Raw genomic sequence first — 16,853 nt, forward strand, 5'->3', positions numbered from 1 at the left:
ATCTGGACATATTTTGTATCTAACTAAATTGATTGACCCTCATATTTTATCGTGTGGCTGTGTTTTATTTCCTGAGAGTACAACGTGGCGGTGTTTGTGACAAACCAGATGACTGCTGATCCTGGAGCAGGAATGAGATACTGCAAAAAAAAATTCTTTGAACTGCTTTTGTGCTAGAAAAAATAACATCTAATTTACAATTACCAATCGGATGATTGTTTATTTAACAGTTCCATGTCACCATGGTCCTGTACGTCACAGAACTTTCTGTCAGGGGTAGGGGTTGGTGTGGACCCAAAAGCAGACCCAAATGTTGGTAGTTTTCTATTTCATTTCAAAAGTCCAGCAAAAGCTGAGTGGAAACATGAGGGAGCTAATCAGTCACAAAGCAAGCACACCGACATCACTGGGGGGTGGAGCCACAAGCAGGAATCCCTGGAAACAGAGACAAGAGTTAACACAAGACAACATACTTGAAAATAGAAAAACCAAAGACTCACAGAAAAACTAAAAGACCACAAGGGCTAAACAAACAAAACTAAATAGAACTCATCCTTAAGGAGAGGGTTCAAAACTCTCCAAAAACCCTTTCAGGGAGGGTGGCGGGGGACCTGGATGAGGGTCCAGGCAGAGTGTTCCCCTGACACAAGTGTGTCGGGCCCACAGAGCAGCAGCAGCAGAGAGGGAAGCCAGGGGAGGCGGCCTGGTGTGGGGAGCAGGCACTGGAGCCGGCATGAGGCAATAAGTCTGTTCCTTATATTTAACAGTGAAAGACAGTTATGTCTGTGATTTACGCTGGTTTGGTTTGGACAACGCAGTAGACATCGTGCTGCCTTATTCTGCTCAATTTTGCAGTGTGTGTATGTGTGTTTAGATGTAGTTAATTTACTATCAAATATTATTCCTCAAAGTTTGGTTTCATGTACTTGTTCTACAGTCACATCATTTATATGGAATTTCAGTTTGGGTTTCTTCAGTAACGTAGTATTTGTTCCAAATACAATGCTATTTGTTTTAGAGATATTAAGAACTAATTTATTGCTGCTTATCCATTTCACTACTGCTTGAATCTCCCGATTTAAAACACTACTAAGTTCAGATATTGTGGTTTTTGCTATGTACAGTATATTGTTGGATCATCAGCATACATTGAAATGTTAGGGTCCATAGGTCATTCGTAAATCGACCAAGACTAAGTTTTCCAAAGTGAAACTAATGTAATTTTTTCCTAAAATATTCTCTCTTATTGTGAATAGTCTCAACAGACCAGAAAACTAAGTCATCTTCGCCATCACAGGAGGAGGAGTCGCTGATGCCAAAGAGTGATGAAGAGGAGACAAAGCTTCCAGAAACATCTTATTGTTCTACGCTCACCTTCCCCTGTTCACCTATTTCATGTATTTGTGAACAAAGTGATTTATGATATATTTATTGAGTTTCTTAACAAAGCATTGGTCAGATGTACTGAAGTGATGGATTTCTACAACTGTGGGTTAATTGTAACACCGTGCTGTGTTGTAAAATCTTAAAGTAGATTAAAGCATTTTTTGAGAATAAAACTATATTAGAATATGTTTTTAATTGTTATATTAGTAACACTTTATAATCTGTATAGGGTAAATATATAGTAAATTAACTTTTAGTTAGTAGTTATTTACTGTTAACAAACAATAAAATGTATTGAATGAAATAGTTCATGTCTTAATGATTTGTAATGCTATAATTTATATCATATTAACTGTTTATTGACGCACACAACATTTTATACACCTTATAAAGTGTTTGTTAATGATGAACCAAAGATTAGTACATTTTGATTATGGTTGATAAAACATCTATAAACATTTCAGAGACACATGGACCAGATATTTGTTAATGGTTTATAAATGTTTTATGAAGTGTATTATTATTTGGATGGTTATTATAAAGTTGGAACTGAAGATTAGAATCATATACTAATGCTTTATAAAGCATCTATAAACATGTTTTAGATACTTAATACTTTACTAATGGTTAATAATTAGTTTATAAACCATCTACAATCATTATCTAGATAGTTATTGTAAAGTTGGAACAGATGTTTATAATACTTTGTAAATGGTTCATAAACACTGTGCAGAGCATCATAAACATTAGTTGGATGGTCATAAAGTAGAATTGATGTTTATAAAACTTTAACAATTGCTTTATACAAGCTTTATAAACCATTTAAATAATGTTTATGTTCATTAATATTATAAAGTTGCAACTAATTCTTGTAATATTTATAAATAATTAAATATATTCATTAACTAACTAACCATAACCCAGATCACCTGGTTATGATTGAGTGGAACAAATTGGTCATTAGTTTATTAAGTCTTGTCTTAATTTATTCATCTTTAGCAACACTGCTAATGACTTCCACGGACACAAGATTTTTTCACCTCCAAAAAACTTCTTTGTTTAACCCTTGTGTGGTGTTCGGGTCTGTGGACCCGTTTTCAGTTTTTATTAAAAGAAAAATGATACAATTAAATAATTTTTCAAACTGAGACTCACTGGCTTTGGCTCATTTTCTGTGAAGAACATATATCAGAAGACATATTTAATGGCAACACACCGTACACCCCCCTTACACATTTCTATTACATATAAGATGTTCGGGGTCCACTGGACCCGGAGCTAATAGAAGTGTGGAAATTGATCTTCTGTGTACCACACGCGTGCACGCGCACACACACACACACACACACACACACACACACACACACACACACACACACACACACACACACACACACACACACACACACACACACACACACACAGCAGGCCTAGACAGGAGGAGGACAGAGTGTAGGGACACAGAACATCAGAGGGTCAAATGTGCGAGAAAATGAGAGCAGACAGTGTTGACAAACAATGTTGCAACCTTGTGTGGGAACTGCTTCTTTTGTGTTTCTGCACCTGCTCTGTCTTGCGGGAACCTTTATTTTCTCACTCTATCTGCTACAAATTGGAGGCGGGACACTATAAATATAGCTTTGCCAGTGTGGTTTCTTATCACAACCAATCAAGATGGCCAAAAGTTACTCTGCGCAGAGGGCCCTGGAATTGATTTTAGAAGAGAGAGAAGTTTTTGATGATGATGATGTAGAGGGAGAGGATTCAGAAGAAGAGGTTTCAGAAGAAGAGGATCACATTTCTGAAAATTTAGAGTCTGACAGTGACTCTGAAGAAGATGATGAGATTGAGCATCAGCCAGTTCCGAAAAAACAGACGAGCCACAGGACCAGGCCGTCAGCAGCCATCACCAGGCCCAGAACAAGCCAGTCAGCATGGAGCAAGTGAGGAAATATGGATGTCAAAAAATTCTGAAATTGAATGGTCTTCTCGCCCAAGAAAAGAGCCACCCCGCAAGGCTGCCAATGTGATTAGGATGCAACCAGGGCCAACACGGATGACAGTTACTCACACACAGGACATCAAGTCTTCTTTTGAGCTTTTCATCACAGATTCCATCCAGGAAATTATTCTTGACTGCACTAATTTAGAAGAAAGATGTGTTTTTGGAGAGAGGTGGAAGGAAATGGACCAAACCCAATTACATGCTTACTTTGGAGTTCTCATCCTTGCTGGAGTTTTCAGGTCCAAAGGGGAATCCGCAGAATCCCTGTGGGATGCAGAAACTGGCAGAGAAATTTTCCGTGCAACAATGTCTCTGGAAAACTTTCACATCATTTCCAGGATTATCCGCTTTGACAACCGAGATGACAGACCAGCTCGACGGCAGAGAGACAAACTAGCTGCCATCAGGACAGTGTGGGACAAGTGGGTGCGCCGCCTCCCCCTGCTGTACAACCCTGGGCCAAATGTCACCATTGATGAACAGCTGATGCCATTTAGGGGCCACTGCCCCTTTCGGCAGTATATACCATCTAAACCTGCAAAGTATGGTATAAAGATCTGGGCTGCCTGTGATGCCACTTCCTCATATGCTTGGAACTTACAAGTCTACACAGGGAAACCTGATGGAGGACCCCCAGAGAAAAACCAAGGAATGAGAGTTGTCCTCAACATGTCTCAGGGACTCAGTGGACACAACATCACATGCGACAATTTTTTTACCTCGCACAAACTGGGACAGGAGCTCCGGAAGAGGAAGCTGACCATGGTGGGAACAATAAGGAAAAACAGGTCAGAGCTCCCACCTCAACTGCTGACTTCAAAGAACAGGCCTGTCAAGTCTTCCAAGTTTGTTTACACGGCTGACACATCCCTGGTATCCTATGTGCCAAAGAAAGGCAAGAATGTGGTACTCATGAGTACACTGCACGTGGATGGAAGAATCTGTGACCAGGAACATCACAAACCAGAGATCATCATGGATTATAATGCCACAAAAGGAGGGGTCGACGACATGGACAAGCTGGTCACGGCCTACAGCTGCAAACGGAGGACTCTACGCTGGCCACTGGTAATATTCTTTGACATGTTGGACATCTCAGCGTACAATGCCTTTGTCATTTGGATGGCACTGAACCCAGAATGGAAACGAGTGAAGCTCCAGAAAAGACGGCTCTTTCTTGAGGATCTGGGAAAGGCATTGGTGAGACCACAAATCGAGACAAGAAAACATATCCCCAGAACCCCAGCCTCTACAGCCATGGTGAGGAGGATTCAGGAGGAGAATGTTGGTGCCTTGTCCACCCAACCTACAGAACCACAATCTGCAGAGCCTGAAGTAAGTGTGTGATGCTGTTGCAGTACATGTCTGGCACTCATGTCTTGTGAGAGAGACAGAGAGACAGGTGTTAGTAAAATTCCTGATCTTTTCATTATTCTAGGTTGTGAACACCAGCAACAAGAAGAAGCGGTGCGAAGTGTGCGGACCCAAGATGGACAGGAAAACACAATATACATGCATCAAGTGCAGAAAGTATATCTGCAACACACACACAGTAAAGCTCTGCCCCTCATGTGTTATATAGGCTAGTGGCTAAAGGCCATGTGTTCAATGGGGCTGATGTGTTGTCTTGTTTACTCTGTGTTCATGTGTTGAGCTTGTGTTGTGCACCTGAATGGGTTAAATTTCTAGTTCAAAGAAATAAAGTCAGTAGTTTTGAAAAACCTTGCTTCACTTGTAAATGTTTTCCACTCATATCTTGATTTTAATTGTTTTTCTTTATTATGTTTTAAATAATAAGTTATAAATGTGACCTAACAAAGGTAAAGGGCAAATATTAACCATATATATTGTTTATACTGCTTGTAATTGGGATAAGGTAAACATCTGTTCAGTATTTTAACATAAAAGTGTTGATTGTGAGGCATTAAATGCCACAAAATGGAACGGGTCCATCAGACCCACAAACACTGGCTGAGTAACAACAATATGAACATCACACAAGGGTTAAGCTAAAAGTGCTACAGGAGCCCCGCTCATAATCATGCATTTTTTGATTTTCCCACTAGTGGCAATTGAGCCAAAACCAGGCGGTTTAGCTTTAAATGCAGCTCAGTGTTTACAGATCGTCATGGTAACGCATGCTAAAAGATGAAAGATGATCAGAATTAACCGCAGTGTGAGTTTTGCAGCAGGATCAACAACAGTGACAGCACTAAAGACTCTCAGATACGACTAAAGGAGGTTTAATATCCTTAAAACCAGCCCATAAACACTGACCAACAGAGGTCAGCAGTGACCAAGGTTTGTGACCAAAACTTTTTGTAATATTGTAAATGTCGATAGCCCGCGGGACTTTATAACGGTAAGGGATCTAAAACTGTCGTACTCACACAATAATTCCCCCCATACCTTGTCACCGAGGCTGGCTGCCTATCCTTTATTATTGTTTTCTAATAAAAGATAAGACTAATTGTACCTCCTCTTATAGGAAGTCTAAGAGTCGTCTCGCTATTTTGTGGGATTGATATTAAAACCTACCATATGTAGGTCAAGGCTGGAAACAACTCTTTTTTACAACAGCATGAGTTAGCCCACCCTGACTCCCCTGTGATTGCGGGAGCCAGGGGAGGATTTACTTACCAGAGGTCAAGAAGCGTGTCTTTCAAACCCGGGAGCTGTCTCAGATATGGGTGTTTGCAGGCGGTTGATTTACTCAAAAAGGCTTCTTAATAGTTAAATGAATTTTATTAAAGGTTTACAAAACTCAAGTAAAAGTCAATCAAAAAGTTTCAAAGTATCAAAGTCCTAAACTATCAGCCGATAGAGAAGAGACTGAGACCTGCCGAACAACAAGTATATCTGTTCAAAAAAAAAAGCACCCAACATAATAATCAGTGATATATATATAGCTTGAAGCGTGGCGTGATAATGCGTCATAATTCATGTCCTGATCACCTTAGCGAATAGAAAAAGAGAACACAAGTTCATACTGATGTCATGGCATACAGAAGTACAAAAGGTTACACAGATGTCATGGTTCAACTGGAGTACAAAAGGATGTTAAAGACATTTTATTCCCAGTAAAAGAAGCTGTGACCCTTCACCTCGAGGTGTTTAGTTCCTTCTGCAAAAACAGAAGTCATCCATGAAAAACAGAAGTATCAGTACCAGATGGTCATGTCTTCTCTTGTGTCACATTTTTCTAACATTATTTATAACAATGGCAGTTTAATAGTAGGTGTGACTCATCAGGACAGGCAGATAGCTGTAGTGGTTAAATAAGCATTTCTTTTGCGGGATAATGAATGAATGATTAATACACAATCATACAACAGTAAACTTTAATGATTCATTCAGGGATATTCCTGAAACAAGTTAGTAAATACTGCTGGACTTGTAATATTGCAAATATAGTTATTTATTCAGATAAATTCCTGAATCTAGTGAAAATTAAAATTTAGATATTGTTTCTTTTATAATATTGAAAATGTAGCTATAATCCATGTGAGTTCAGGTTTTTAGATTTAGATAAAAATGTATAATTTAGATTTAGATTTAACTTTACATTTAAATTTAACATTTATGTTAAAATTGAACAATTACTGTTATATTTATTTTTCTTGTGTACACATTTTTAACAATGACATAAAACATGCTATTTTACATTCATTTGTCTCTCAAATGAAAGAAAAATGAGCTAAATGTGGTGAAAGTGAGCTTAACGTTCAAAGTATGTCAGCTATGAAACAGTGACCAAGTTTTTACATTCAGCTCCACATAAATCTGACTAAAGACTAATGTGTTCTGACCTCATTGTTCTGGTTAAGAACCAAGCTGCAGCAAACTGGTATTTTTTGATGTATTTGTTTATGTTGATTTTTCCACTCTTTCATTTTCCATGCCAGTTTGAACATCTTCAGTCTCAAACCAGGAGACCGGTGTTGACGATGCCTAAAGCCAAAAGGTTTAAGGCGGACAGGTTGGGGATGTATCCGAAGGGTCATGTCCAGGGGTCCGGTCCTGCCCCCCTTGATGACTGCCTGACCAGCCTCGACTGGCTCCACAACTTTTCCATGATCATTGCAGACCCGGAGCGGCCCAGCAGCCCCGGGGGTCCCCTGTTCTCCAGGTACCAGGGTTGGGGTCAATTATAATTGTAATCGCGCAATTGATGATTAATTACAATTATGGCGTAATTCTAATTCTAATTGTAATATAACAAATCAGTTGCCATGTCGTAGTCACAATAACATTTTAACTGAGTTTAAATACTTGACATTGTAATTGTTATTGCCATAAAAATTCTAGACAAATTGTCAATTATAATTAAATGCAAACCTGAGGAACCATGTTACAGTTTTATGTTCAGTTCTACACATGTAGTGAACAATTATTAAAATTTGTTTCATTTCAAGCTTTCTCACATTTTATCTTGGGTTATACTGATACAAAAAAGCCTCAGACGCCCACAACAAAAATATTAAAACCTGTATTTTCATTGATTATGAAACTTATTTATTACATTCTCTGTAATTGTGATTAATTGTATATGAACTTTAGTAATTGAAGATGTCATTGCAATTGACTTTCTGAGGTTAACAATAATTGTAGTTTAATTGTGATTGTAAAAATGCTGGTTACTGTAATTGTAATTGAATTGTAATTTGAATATGGGTAATTGAAAACGTAAATCTAACCAAAAAATGTAATTGACCCCAACCCAGGTACCCTCGCATCCAGATGCAGCCCGTCCCTCTGGTGGAGGTGGACTACAAGACCAACCCCAATGTCAGACCACCTCATTCCTACACCTCTCTCATCTTCATGGCCATGCAGGCTAGCGAACAGCCCGAAGTCCCTTTGTCCACCATCTATAAGTGGATCAAAGAGAACTTCTGCTACTACAGACATGCAAAGCCCAGCTGGCAGGTAACCAACACCCTCTTTTATTAATTATGAGTATCCATTTCCCTTCATTTCTCATCACTTACTCATATTTGCTCAATGACTTTGTCATAAAATCTTGTTTTTATTGTTTTTATTGTTACAGAACTCTATTCGTCACTTCTTGTCCCTCAAGAAGTGTTTCAAAAACGTCCCTCGACAGAAAGACAAGTCCGGCAAGGGAAGAGTTTGGCAAATCGACCCAGAGCATTTAGACATGTTTGTCAACAGGACCTACAGACCCAGGGAACTTCTTCAGGGCTATCAGGGCACTGCAAACACTTCTTCTTTTATTGAAGGTGTGAGTCCTTAACAGATGCCCCTGTCATCTACAGACAATAGAGGGACCACGAGGTCTATAGAGACGCCGCTGGATTTTGACATTCTTTCAGCTGCGTGTAATGACATTGTTGGTGGTCATTGTAGCACCTTAGAGGATTTGGACACTGCTGCTGTTAGGGTCCTGGAATGTGAGGTGGAGGGGATTCAGCAACCAACAGGAGAGCTGGCAAGGTGTTGGGGAGGAGGAGGAGGAGGAGGAGGAGGAGGAGGAGAAGATGTCATGAACCACCAGCTGTCCTACGGCCACATGGACCTGTGTGCCACCACCATGGATGACACAGTGAACCTAGCAGAGCTCCAAATGCCTCTGCAGTATCTCCATCAGCATCAGGACCAACAGCATTTGGTGAATCTGGATCAGTCCTTGATGTTATTCTCCGAGCAGTCAGGGGTAGGAGAGGTGCAGCCATGGGTGGAGGTCACAGTGGAGACAGAGACTGTACCCCCAACCCTGGATCAAGGCTTTCAGCATCCCACTCGCTCATAACCCCTCCCCCAAGGCCCACTCCCATCCCGTTGCTATGACAATAATGACAAAAACATGAAAGATAGGAACAATGATAAAATAACAGTTCAACAGCATGAACACTAAATCCTCGAGTCATTACAATATGTATATATGTTTTAAGTTTGTACTTCTTTTTTGATCTTCAATAATATTTTGTCCAGTATTTTCATTTGTCTTTTGAGATCAATTTTTGTGAACTTTGTTTATATATTAGTTTTCCTAATGTGTGCTAAATAAATAAATAAATATATAAAATGAAATAACTGACATGGACATTTCTTCCATAACCTGCTTTGTTCCCTGGGACTGTAAATGATTATTTTTTTTTCACTTTTTCACTGAAAGTCAAGGATGATGACATCAAACCGACACAGCTCGCCCTAAAAAATGACACAATGAAGGACAAATTCAAACAAAGATATTTCAGAAGCTAGTAATACTTAATCAGAGATGAAAGTAACGGATTACAAGTACTCACGTTACTGTAATTACGTTGCTTTTATGGGTGCTTGTACTTTTTTGAGTATGTTTCTAAATCAGTGATTTGACTTGTGCTTAAGTTCGTTTTAAAAGAAGTAATTTGTTACATTTCTGCACCCAACAGTTACTGAGTACATTTTAATTTTTTGTTTTAAAATGATCAACAGACATTGTGAAACTATGAAAAATGAAATGACCAGAAAACAATGAAATGCATCACATCATAGTCGACCAATCAGATTAAAGTGAATGCACGGCACCAAAACAGCATTGAATGCTGGGTATTTTCTAAGTTTTGCAGTTCATTAATGTAGCTATACTTAGAGATTTGTTTATTATTTTGATTTGAATGAATTTGTGTTATTTAATTTAACAAATAATTGCACATTTTGGCAGAACATATATTTTATATAAAGGTGCCTTTGTGGGAAAATAAATTAAGTTCCATTTATACAAGATTTTATCTCTTCCTTTTTATTTAAGTTTATAGATGAGATGTTTACTGTATGCAAGGGAAATGTGGTAAGATTTATTATGGATCAGGTCCCTGAAAGGATAGGGCACTGAGTACCTCACATAATGGTCTAATTTGTGTTTTTTGCAAGGGTGCCAAAAATACTAGTGTTCAGTACTCAAGTAAAAGTATAGATACTTGAATAAAAAATGACAATCGGATGATTGTTTATTTAACAGTTCCTTGTCACCATGGTCCTGTACGTCACAGAACTTTCTGTCAGGGGTAGGGGTTGGTGTGGACCCAAAAGCAGACCCAAATGTTGGTAGTTTTCTATTTCATTTCAAAACTCCAGCAAAAGCTGAGTGGAAACATGAGGGAGCTAATCAGTCACAAAGCAAGCACACCGACATCACTGGGGGGGTGGAGCCACAAGCAGGAATCCCTGGAAACACAGAGACAAGAGTTAACACAAGACAACATACTTGAAAATAGAAAAACCAAAGACTCACAGAAAAAAGACCACAAGGGCTAAACAAACCAAACCATCCTTAAGGAGCGGGTTCAAAACTCTCCAAAAACCCTTTCAGGGAGGGTGGCGGGGGACCTGGATGAGGGTCCAGGAAGAGTGTTCCCCTGACACAAGTGTGTCGGGCCCACAGAGCAGCAGCAGCAGAGAGGGAAGCCAGGGGAGGCGGCCTGGTGTGGGGAGCAGGCACTGGAGCCGGCATGAGGCAATAAGTCTGTTCCTTATATTTAACCGTGAAAGACAGTTATGTCTGTGATTTACGCTGGTTTGGTTTGGACAACGCAGTAGACATCGTGCTGCCTTATTCTGCTCAATTTTGCAGTGTGTGTATGTGTGTTTAGATGAAGTTAATTTACTATCAAATATTATTCCTCAAAGTTTGGTTTCATGTACTTGTTCTACAGTCACATCATTTATATGGAATTTCAGTTTGGGTTTCTTCAGTAACGTAGTATTTGTTCCAAATACAATGCTATTTGTTTTAGAGATATTAAGAACTAATTTATTGCTGCTTATCCATTTCACTACTGCTTGAATCTCCCGATTTAAAACACTACTAAGTTCAGATATTGTGGTTTTTGCTATGTACAGTATATTGTTGGATCATCAGCATACATTGAAATGTTAGGGTCCATAGGTCATTCATAAATAAACCAAGACTAAGTTTTCTCAAAGTGAAACTAATGTAATTTTTTCCTAAAATATTCTCTCTTATTGTGAATAGTCTCAACAGACCAGAAAACTAAGTCATCTTCGCCATCACAGGAGGAGGAGTCGCTGATGCCAAAGAGTGATGAAGAGGAGACAAAGCTTCCAGAAACATCTTATTGTTCTACGCTCACCTTCCCCTGTTCACCTATTTCATGTATTTGTGAACAAAGTGATTTATGATATATTTATTGAGTTTCTTAACAAAGCATTGGTCAGATGTACTGAAGTGATGGATTTCTACAACTGTGGGTTAATTGTAACACCGTGCAGTGTTGTAAAATGTTAAAGTAGATTAAAGCATTTTCTGAGAATAAAACTATATTAGAATATGTTTTTAATTGTTATATTAGTAACACTTTATAATCTGTATAGGGTAAATATATAGTAAATTAACTTTTAGTTAGTAGTTATTTACTGTTAACAAACAATAAAATGTATTGAATGAAATAGTTAATGTCTTAATGATTTGTAATGCTATAATTTATATCATATTAACTGTTTATTGACGCACACAACATTTTATACACCTTATAAAGTGTTTGTTAATGATGAACCAAAGATTAGTACATTTTGATTATGGTTGATAAAACATCTATAAACATTACAGAGACACATGGACCAGATATTTGTTAATGGTTTATAAATGTTTTATGAAGTGTATTATTATTTGGATGGTTATTATAAAGTTGGAACTGAAGATTATAATCATATACTAATGCTTTATAAAGCCTCTATAAACATGTTTTAGATACTTAATACTTTACTAATGGTTAATAATTAGTTTATAAACCGTCTACAATCATTATCTAGATAGTTATTGTAAAGTTGGAACAGATGTTTATAATACTTTGTAAATGGTTCATAAACACTGTGCAGAGCATCATAAACATTAGTTGGATGGTCATAAAGTAGAATTGATGTTTATAAAACTTTAACAATTGCTTTTGTTACGGCTGAATTTACGGTTGACCTCATTTGGAGACATGATTTATTGCTCTGGTTGAATGATGGAGTCCAGGAGAAGCATTGATGATTTTATATAAAAAAAGTTTATTCTAAACTAAGAAAAAAGGTACAAGATGGAACAAAAGAAGTGACCGTCCCGGCCGGAGGTCCGAAGGAAGTGCCGCGCCCTCTAACAGTTTCAGCTTAAGGTTTTATACAGATAAGAAAAGGTCCCAACCCTGAGAGACAAAAGGGAGGGAGTCAGATGCTCCCACAGTGAAAATGTTGGAGGATGATGAAGACATGTATAAAAGTGAGGAAGATCGGGCGCCACTCTTATCTGTCCTTGATAAATGTGTGCGTCAGTGTATATCTGCATGTGAGCAGAGACTCTGTGCTGCACTGAGAATAATACGATCTGTACTGTTTAATCATGATTCAGCTGTTCAAAAGTGTAAAGAGTAATGCAGTCATCATGTATTAAAACATGACAAATTGTACACATGAACATACATTTGACGATATGATGATGAATATAAAAATGACCATAACATTCCCCACTTTTGGTCGCCCTCAACGACCAAATCAAGAAACAAAATTATTATATTCAGGGTTAACTTTTGTGAGGCACAGATATATCAAGAAAATGTGGAAATAAACTTCTTCATCATTATTATCAATGGCATGAATCATCAAAAATAATCCTTTATTACATCTAGATAAGCAAAAATCATCATTTGCATCAAGGACATCACTCGTCTTCATCGGCTGAGTTCAGTGGTAACTGGGGTAACCAATAGCATGGTTAGAATCACCGCACTTGATTGGCGGCACCATGAGTGAAGAACCTTGAGTATTTTCCTCAATCGTAGCAGAAGGGTTTATGACTGTATTCCTGCAGCTAGGTGTGAGGTTGTCCACCCTCAACCTAGCTATGAGCATTTGGTGTGGCTTATAAACAAAGCTAGGCCCTTGTTCTAGAGCGTTTTCTTGTGTGTGTCGTGAAAAAGAAAATCTCAGTGGCCTTGTCGGTTCCCCCTTCATTGTTCGGTCAGCCTCCGTCTCAGCATCAGCTGGTGTCGGCAATCATCTTGGATCCATGTCGCCCGCTCCGCGACCTTCACTGCCGTGTGGGTCGTTCATTTCCGGTCGGCGTTGTAGATGATTGGTTGTTGTCTGAGGAAGGGTAGTCTCCACACACCTGGCAACCTCTCTTGGGATCGGCTGGTACCTGAACAGAAGGGGGGGAAAAACACCAAAACAGAACTCTTGGGATTGGCTGGTACCTGAACACATGCGCGATCCCACTACTGAGGCTTTAGCTGGTACCTGGTACCTGGTAGGCTTTAGCTGGTACCTGGACAGAAGGGGGGGGGGAAAACACCAAAACAAAACTCACCCAAAATAAAATAAAATAAAATAAAATAAAATAAAATAAAATAAAATAAAATAAAATAAAACAAAATAAAATAAAATAAAATAGAAAAAAATAGAATAGAATAGAATAGAATAGAATAGAATAGAATAGAATAGAATAGAATAGAATAGAATAGAATAGAATAAAAGTTTAGGGGTGTTAGGTTTAGTTAACTAACTAAATGAATAGTTAGTATGGCCAGGAAGGCAGAGACAGGTCAGAGGTCAGGATCTGAGAGCTTTTCAGATCCTAAAAAGTGCTGCTGCACAATCACACAATGGTTAGGTGTGGGTTAGTGAGCTAGCTCAATGTTATCTGTAGCATTCGCACGCGAGTGGGAAAATATGAGGCTGAAAGAAAGGCAGGAAGTATTAATTCGATTCTCTTTTTCCTGGAGCAAGAAGAAGCATAGCTGGAGTTGCAGTGATTATCTGTGGTACGTCTACTTACCTGGTGAGAAGCAACAATTTGAGAACCACTGTTTACAAGGACATGCAAGTCGGACGGAGAAGGACATGCAAGTCGGACAAGTGTGGAGTGTGGTTACATGTCTTCTCAAGATGAATACATACAATTGGGAGGCATGGAGATGTGAGAAAGCTAAATAAGTTTAACCAAATAAATAAATAATGTTATTTATTTATTTAAATTGTTTGTTTTATTTTTCTTTGCTATCTCTTATTTGTGAAGGAGAAATCTTATTCCATCCTTTATTTATTCTGAATAATGTTAACACTCCACACCTAATTACATAGCCTAATTCTTTTATAGAGCTGAATTTGTCAGTTCATTTATTTCATTATTTTCCCTCATAATTATTATTCGAGATGTAATTTACTTAATTTTGAAGGTCAATTGGTGGCAAAAGTGTCTCCTATTCTGTGTCTGAACCAGAGTTTAGCAAGATTATTGGCCCTTTAAGGTTAGACAGAATTAAAGTTAAGTTGAGTCGAACAATCATATTGTCTTTTGCTCTCTGTATTTATCCCATTCGTAGGGGTGACGAGCCCCAGCACGGTTTGGAGAGCTTCCTTAAATGCTTGGAAATTACTTAACTTTAAACTATCTCTTATTTCAATCAATTATCAAGAATTTCAGGAGGACCCTTTTTAAATCTCAGATGACCCAGATTGGGCCACCAACCCAATGTTGAGAACACTTAGATTTCCCTTAAAAGTGTCTAAACCCAGTGAAGGTGTTTTATGGTCTTGCACGCTAAGTGCTGGTGGAACAAGAAGAAAATAGTTGGAGGGTTTTGAGGTATATTTTCCTATGATAAAATATAAATCAAAAATCAGAGGGACGTTGGCCCGCTCCCTTCCCTTTTTTACATAAGAATACATTTGGATTCTTAAAACCATATGATAAATATCATTGGAAAATCACTTATCTGATCATTTTGGATGTGTCTCCGTTTTCCTCTCTCTTGTGTCTGCCTGCCTTTGTGCCCTCCAGCCTCCTCGACCTCCTCCTCCTCAGCCTTAAAAGGTCAAAGCCAGGGTCAACTGTACGCTCCCTTTGGAAATTTGAAGATCTGTCCCCACTTTTGCAGTTGGATTGGAAGTCTCTGTAGTCTCTGGAATAGATATTATGTTAGAACATCCACAATATGTCATATTGTCACGTGTCTATTTCAATCTATTTCCCCTTTGCTTCCCAGTTACAGTTATGGACAATACTTCCCTTTAATTCTCATCCTTCATCATAAGAGCAGTGACCAGGCATGGCGGCTGGGGGAGGCAGGATCGGAGTCGAGAAGGCGGTGGCATTGTCTGTTAGGAAACACTCAGAAACAGAAAGAGAGGAAAACATTAAGACTTAAATGAATAATTTAAAATATCTCTTTTCTTTAGTTGGATCTGATTCGTCTCCTTTGAGTATACAGCCAGCGACCTGTATTTTGGAAAAAGCTACACAATAACGACAACTAAGACGAAGACATAGACAAGTGCACACAACAACGAGTATACACATACAACAACAAAAAACATGGACACTGAACATGAACAGTAAGGTCAGTCAAGGTCAAAACCAGTCATTCCACTGAAAGTGGTATCATATATAAAAAAACGTCATTTGGTGTTTTTAAACACCCAGAAAAAAAACCTTTAAAACCTGGTAAACTTTTTAGAAGGCCCAAGGCCTAAAACCATAGTTCTTTTAACAAGCAGCAGTGTTTTCTGAACACCCCACTACATAATTGGCAAAAACAGGGAGAAGATCTTGTGCATCAAAACCCAGGAGGAAAGGAAGGTGAAACAGAGGAACATGTGTAGTCAAACAGCCATTCATCGGTCAATCACTCAATGACACGTTCACAGCACATTCGCACTCACAACGCGGTTCTCTCAGGCATACGTAACGTGTCATCATTCAGTCACTCATGCAACGCACACATTCATGCCTCAATTTTCACGTCCATGCATTCACAAGGTTTTGCTGCATAGTGTCTAAGTAGAATATAGGTCTCATCTAACCCACCAGCGGCGATAGCCAGTCCACCTCGTCTCTCGGGGTCAATGAGCTCTTATTGCCCCCCCATGCTTGGCAACCTTTTAGTGTTAATTAATTGCTTTTTACTGGTATCGTCTGATTACTAAGAGGTACGCTCCTTTTTACTTACGCCTTTGCGGAGTCTACACTTAGATTATTGCCCCTGGTAGTACTGACAGTCTACTAGCTGCTGATCAGGCAGAACTCGCACGGCCGTGCCTCAATAACAAACTCAACCCCGGTACCGAACCTGGGGGAAACTCTCAACAGCTGCAGATTCCAGAAACTTAAAACAAATATCTGAATTAGCCGGAGACCCTCTCAACCTGGCCTTATGAAAATATAAAACTGGGAGAATTTCCCGGGGAAACTTCCAACTTCTGACTTTAAGAAAAATATAAAGCTGGGAGGAGTATGGGGGAAGGGTAACCTCTCAACCTGTGACTTTATTTAAAATATAAAGCTGGGAGAATTTCAAACTCGACCACTCGTTACTCCGGAGATATAAAAACCCTCCGAATTAGCAGGAGAATTATAAACACCAACGCAGACTGTCAGGACTTTATTGGGCACCTCTAAGATTGAACGGAGCACGCAACCTCTAATAACCCTCACTCTAAGGGAACGTAGAAATTTGTT

General features: G+C 38.8%; 2 protein-coding genes across 2 annotated transcripts; both read left to right on the forward strand.

Annotated features, from left to right (window-relative positions):
• Positions 1-3,223: 3,223 nt before the first annotated feature.
• LOC114475273 (piggyBac transposable element-derived protein 4-like) lies at positions 3,224-4,738 on the forward strand. The gene has a single exon (XM_028465964.1). It carries the CDS (start codon positions 3,224-3,226, stop codon positions 4,736-4,738), a length of 1,515 nt encoding a protein of 504 aa, XP_028321765.1.
• An 832-nt stretch (positions 4,739-5,570) lies between these two features.
• On the forward strand, positions 5,571-9,164 carry LOC114475274 (forkhead box protein J1-B-like). Its single transcript, XM_028465965.1, has 5 exons — positions 5,571-5,692; positions 7,297-7,520; positions 8,116-8,320; positions 8,442-8,604; positions 8,671-9,164. Exons 2-5 carry the CDS (start codon positions 7,339-7,341, stop codon positions 9,162-9,164), a joined length of 1,044 nt encoding a protein of 347 aa, XP_028321766.1. The 5' UTR covers positions 5,571-5,692; positions 7,297-7,338.
• Positions 9,165-16,853: the final 7,689 nt, after the last annotated feature.

This window comes from Gouania willdenowi, chromosome 14 (genome assembly GCF_900634775.1).
Source record: "Gouania willdenowi chromosome 14, fGouWil2.1, whole genome shotgun sequence".
Classification (NCBI taxonomy): domain Eukaryota; kingdom Metazoa; phylum Chordata; class Actinopteri; order Blenniiformes; family Gobiesocidae; genus Gouania; species Gouania willdenowi.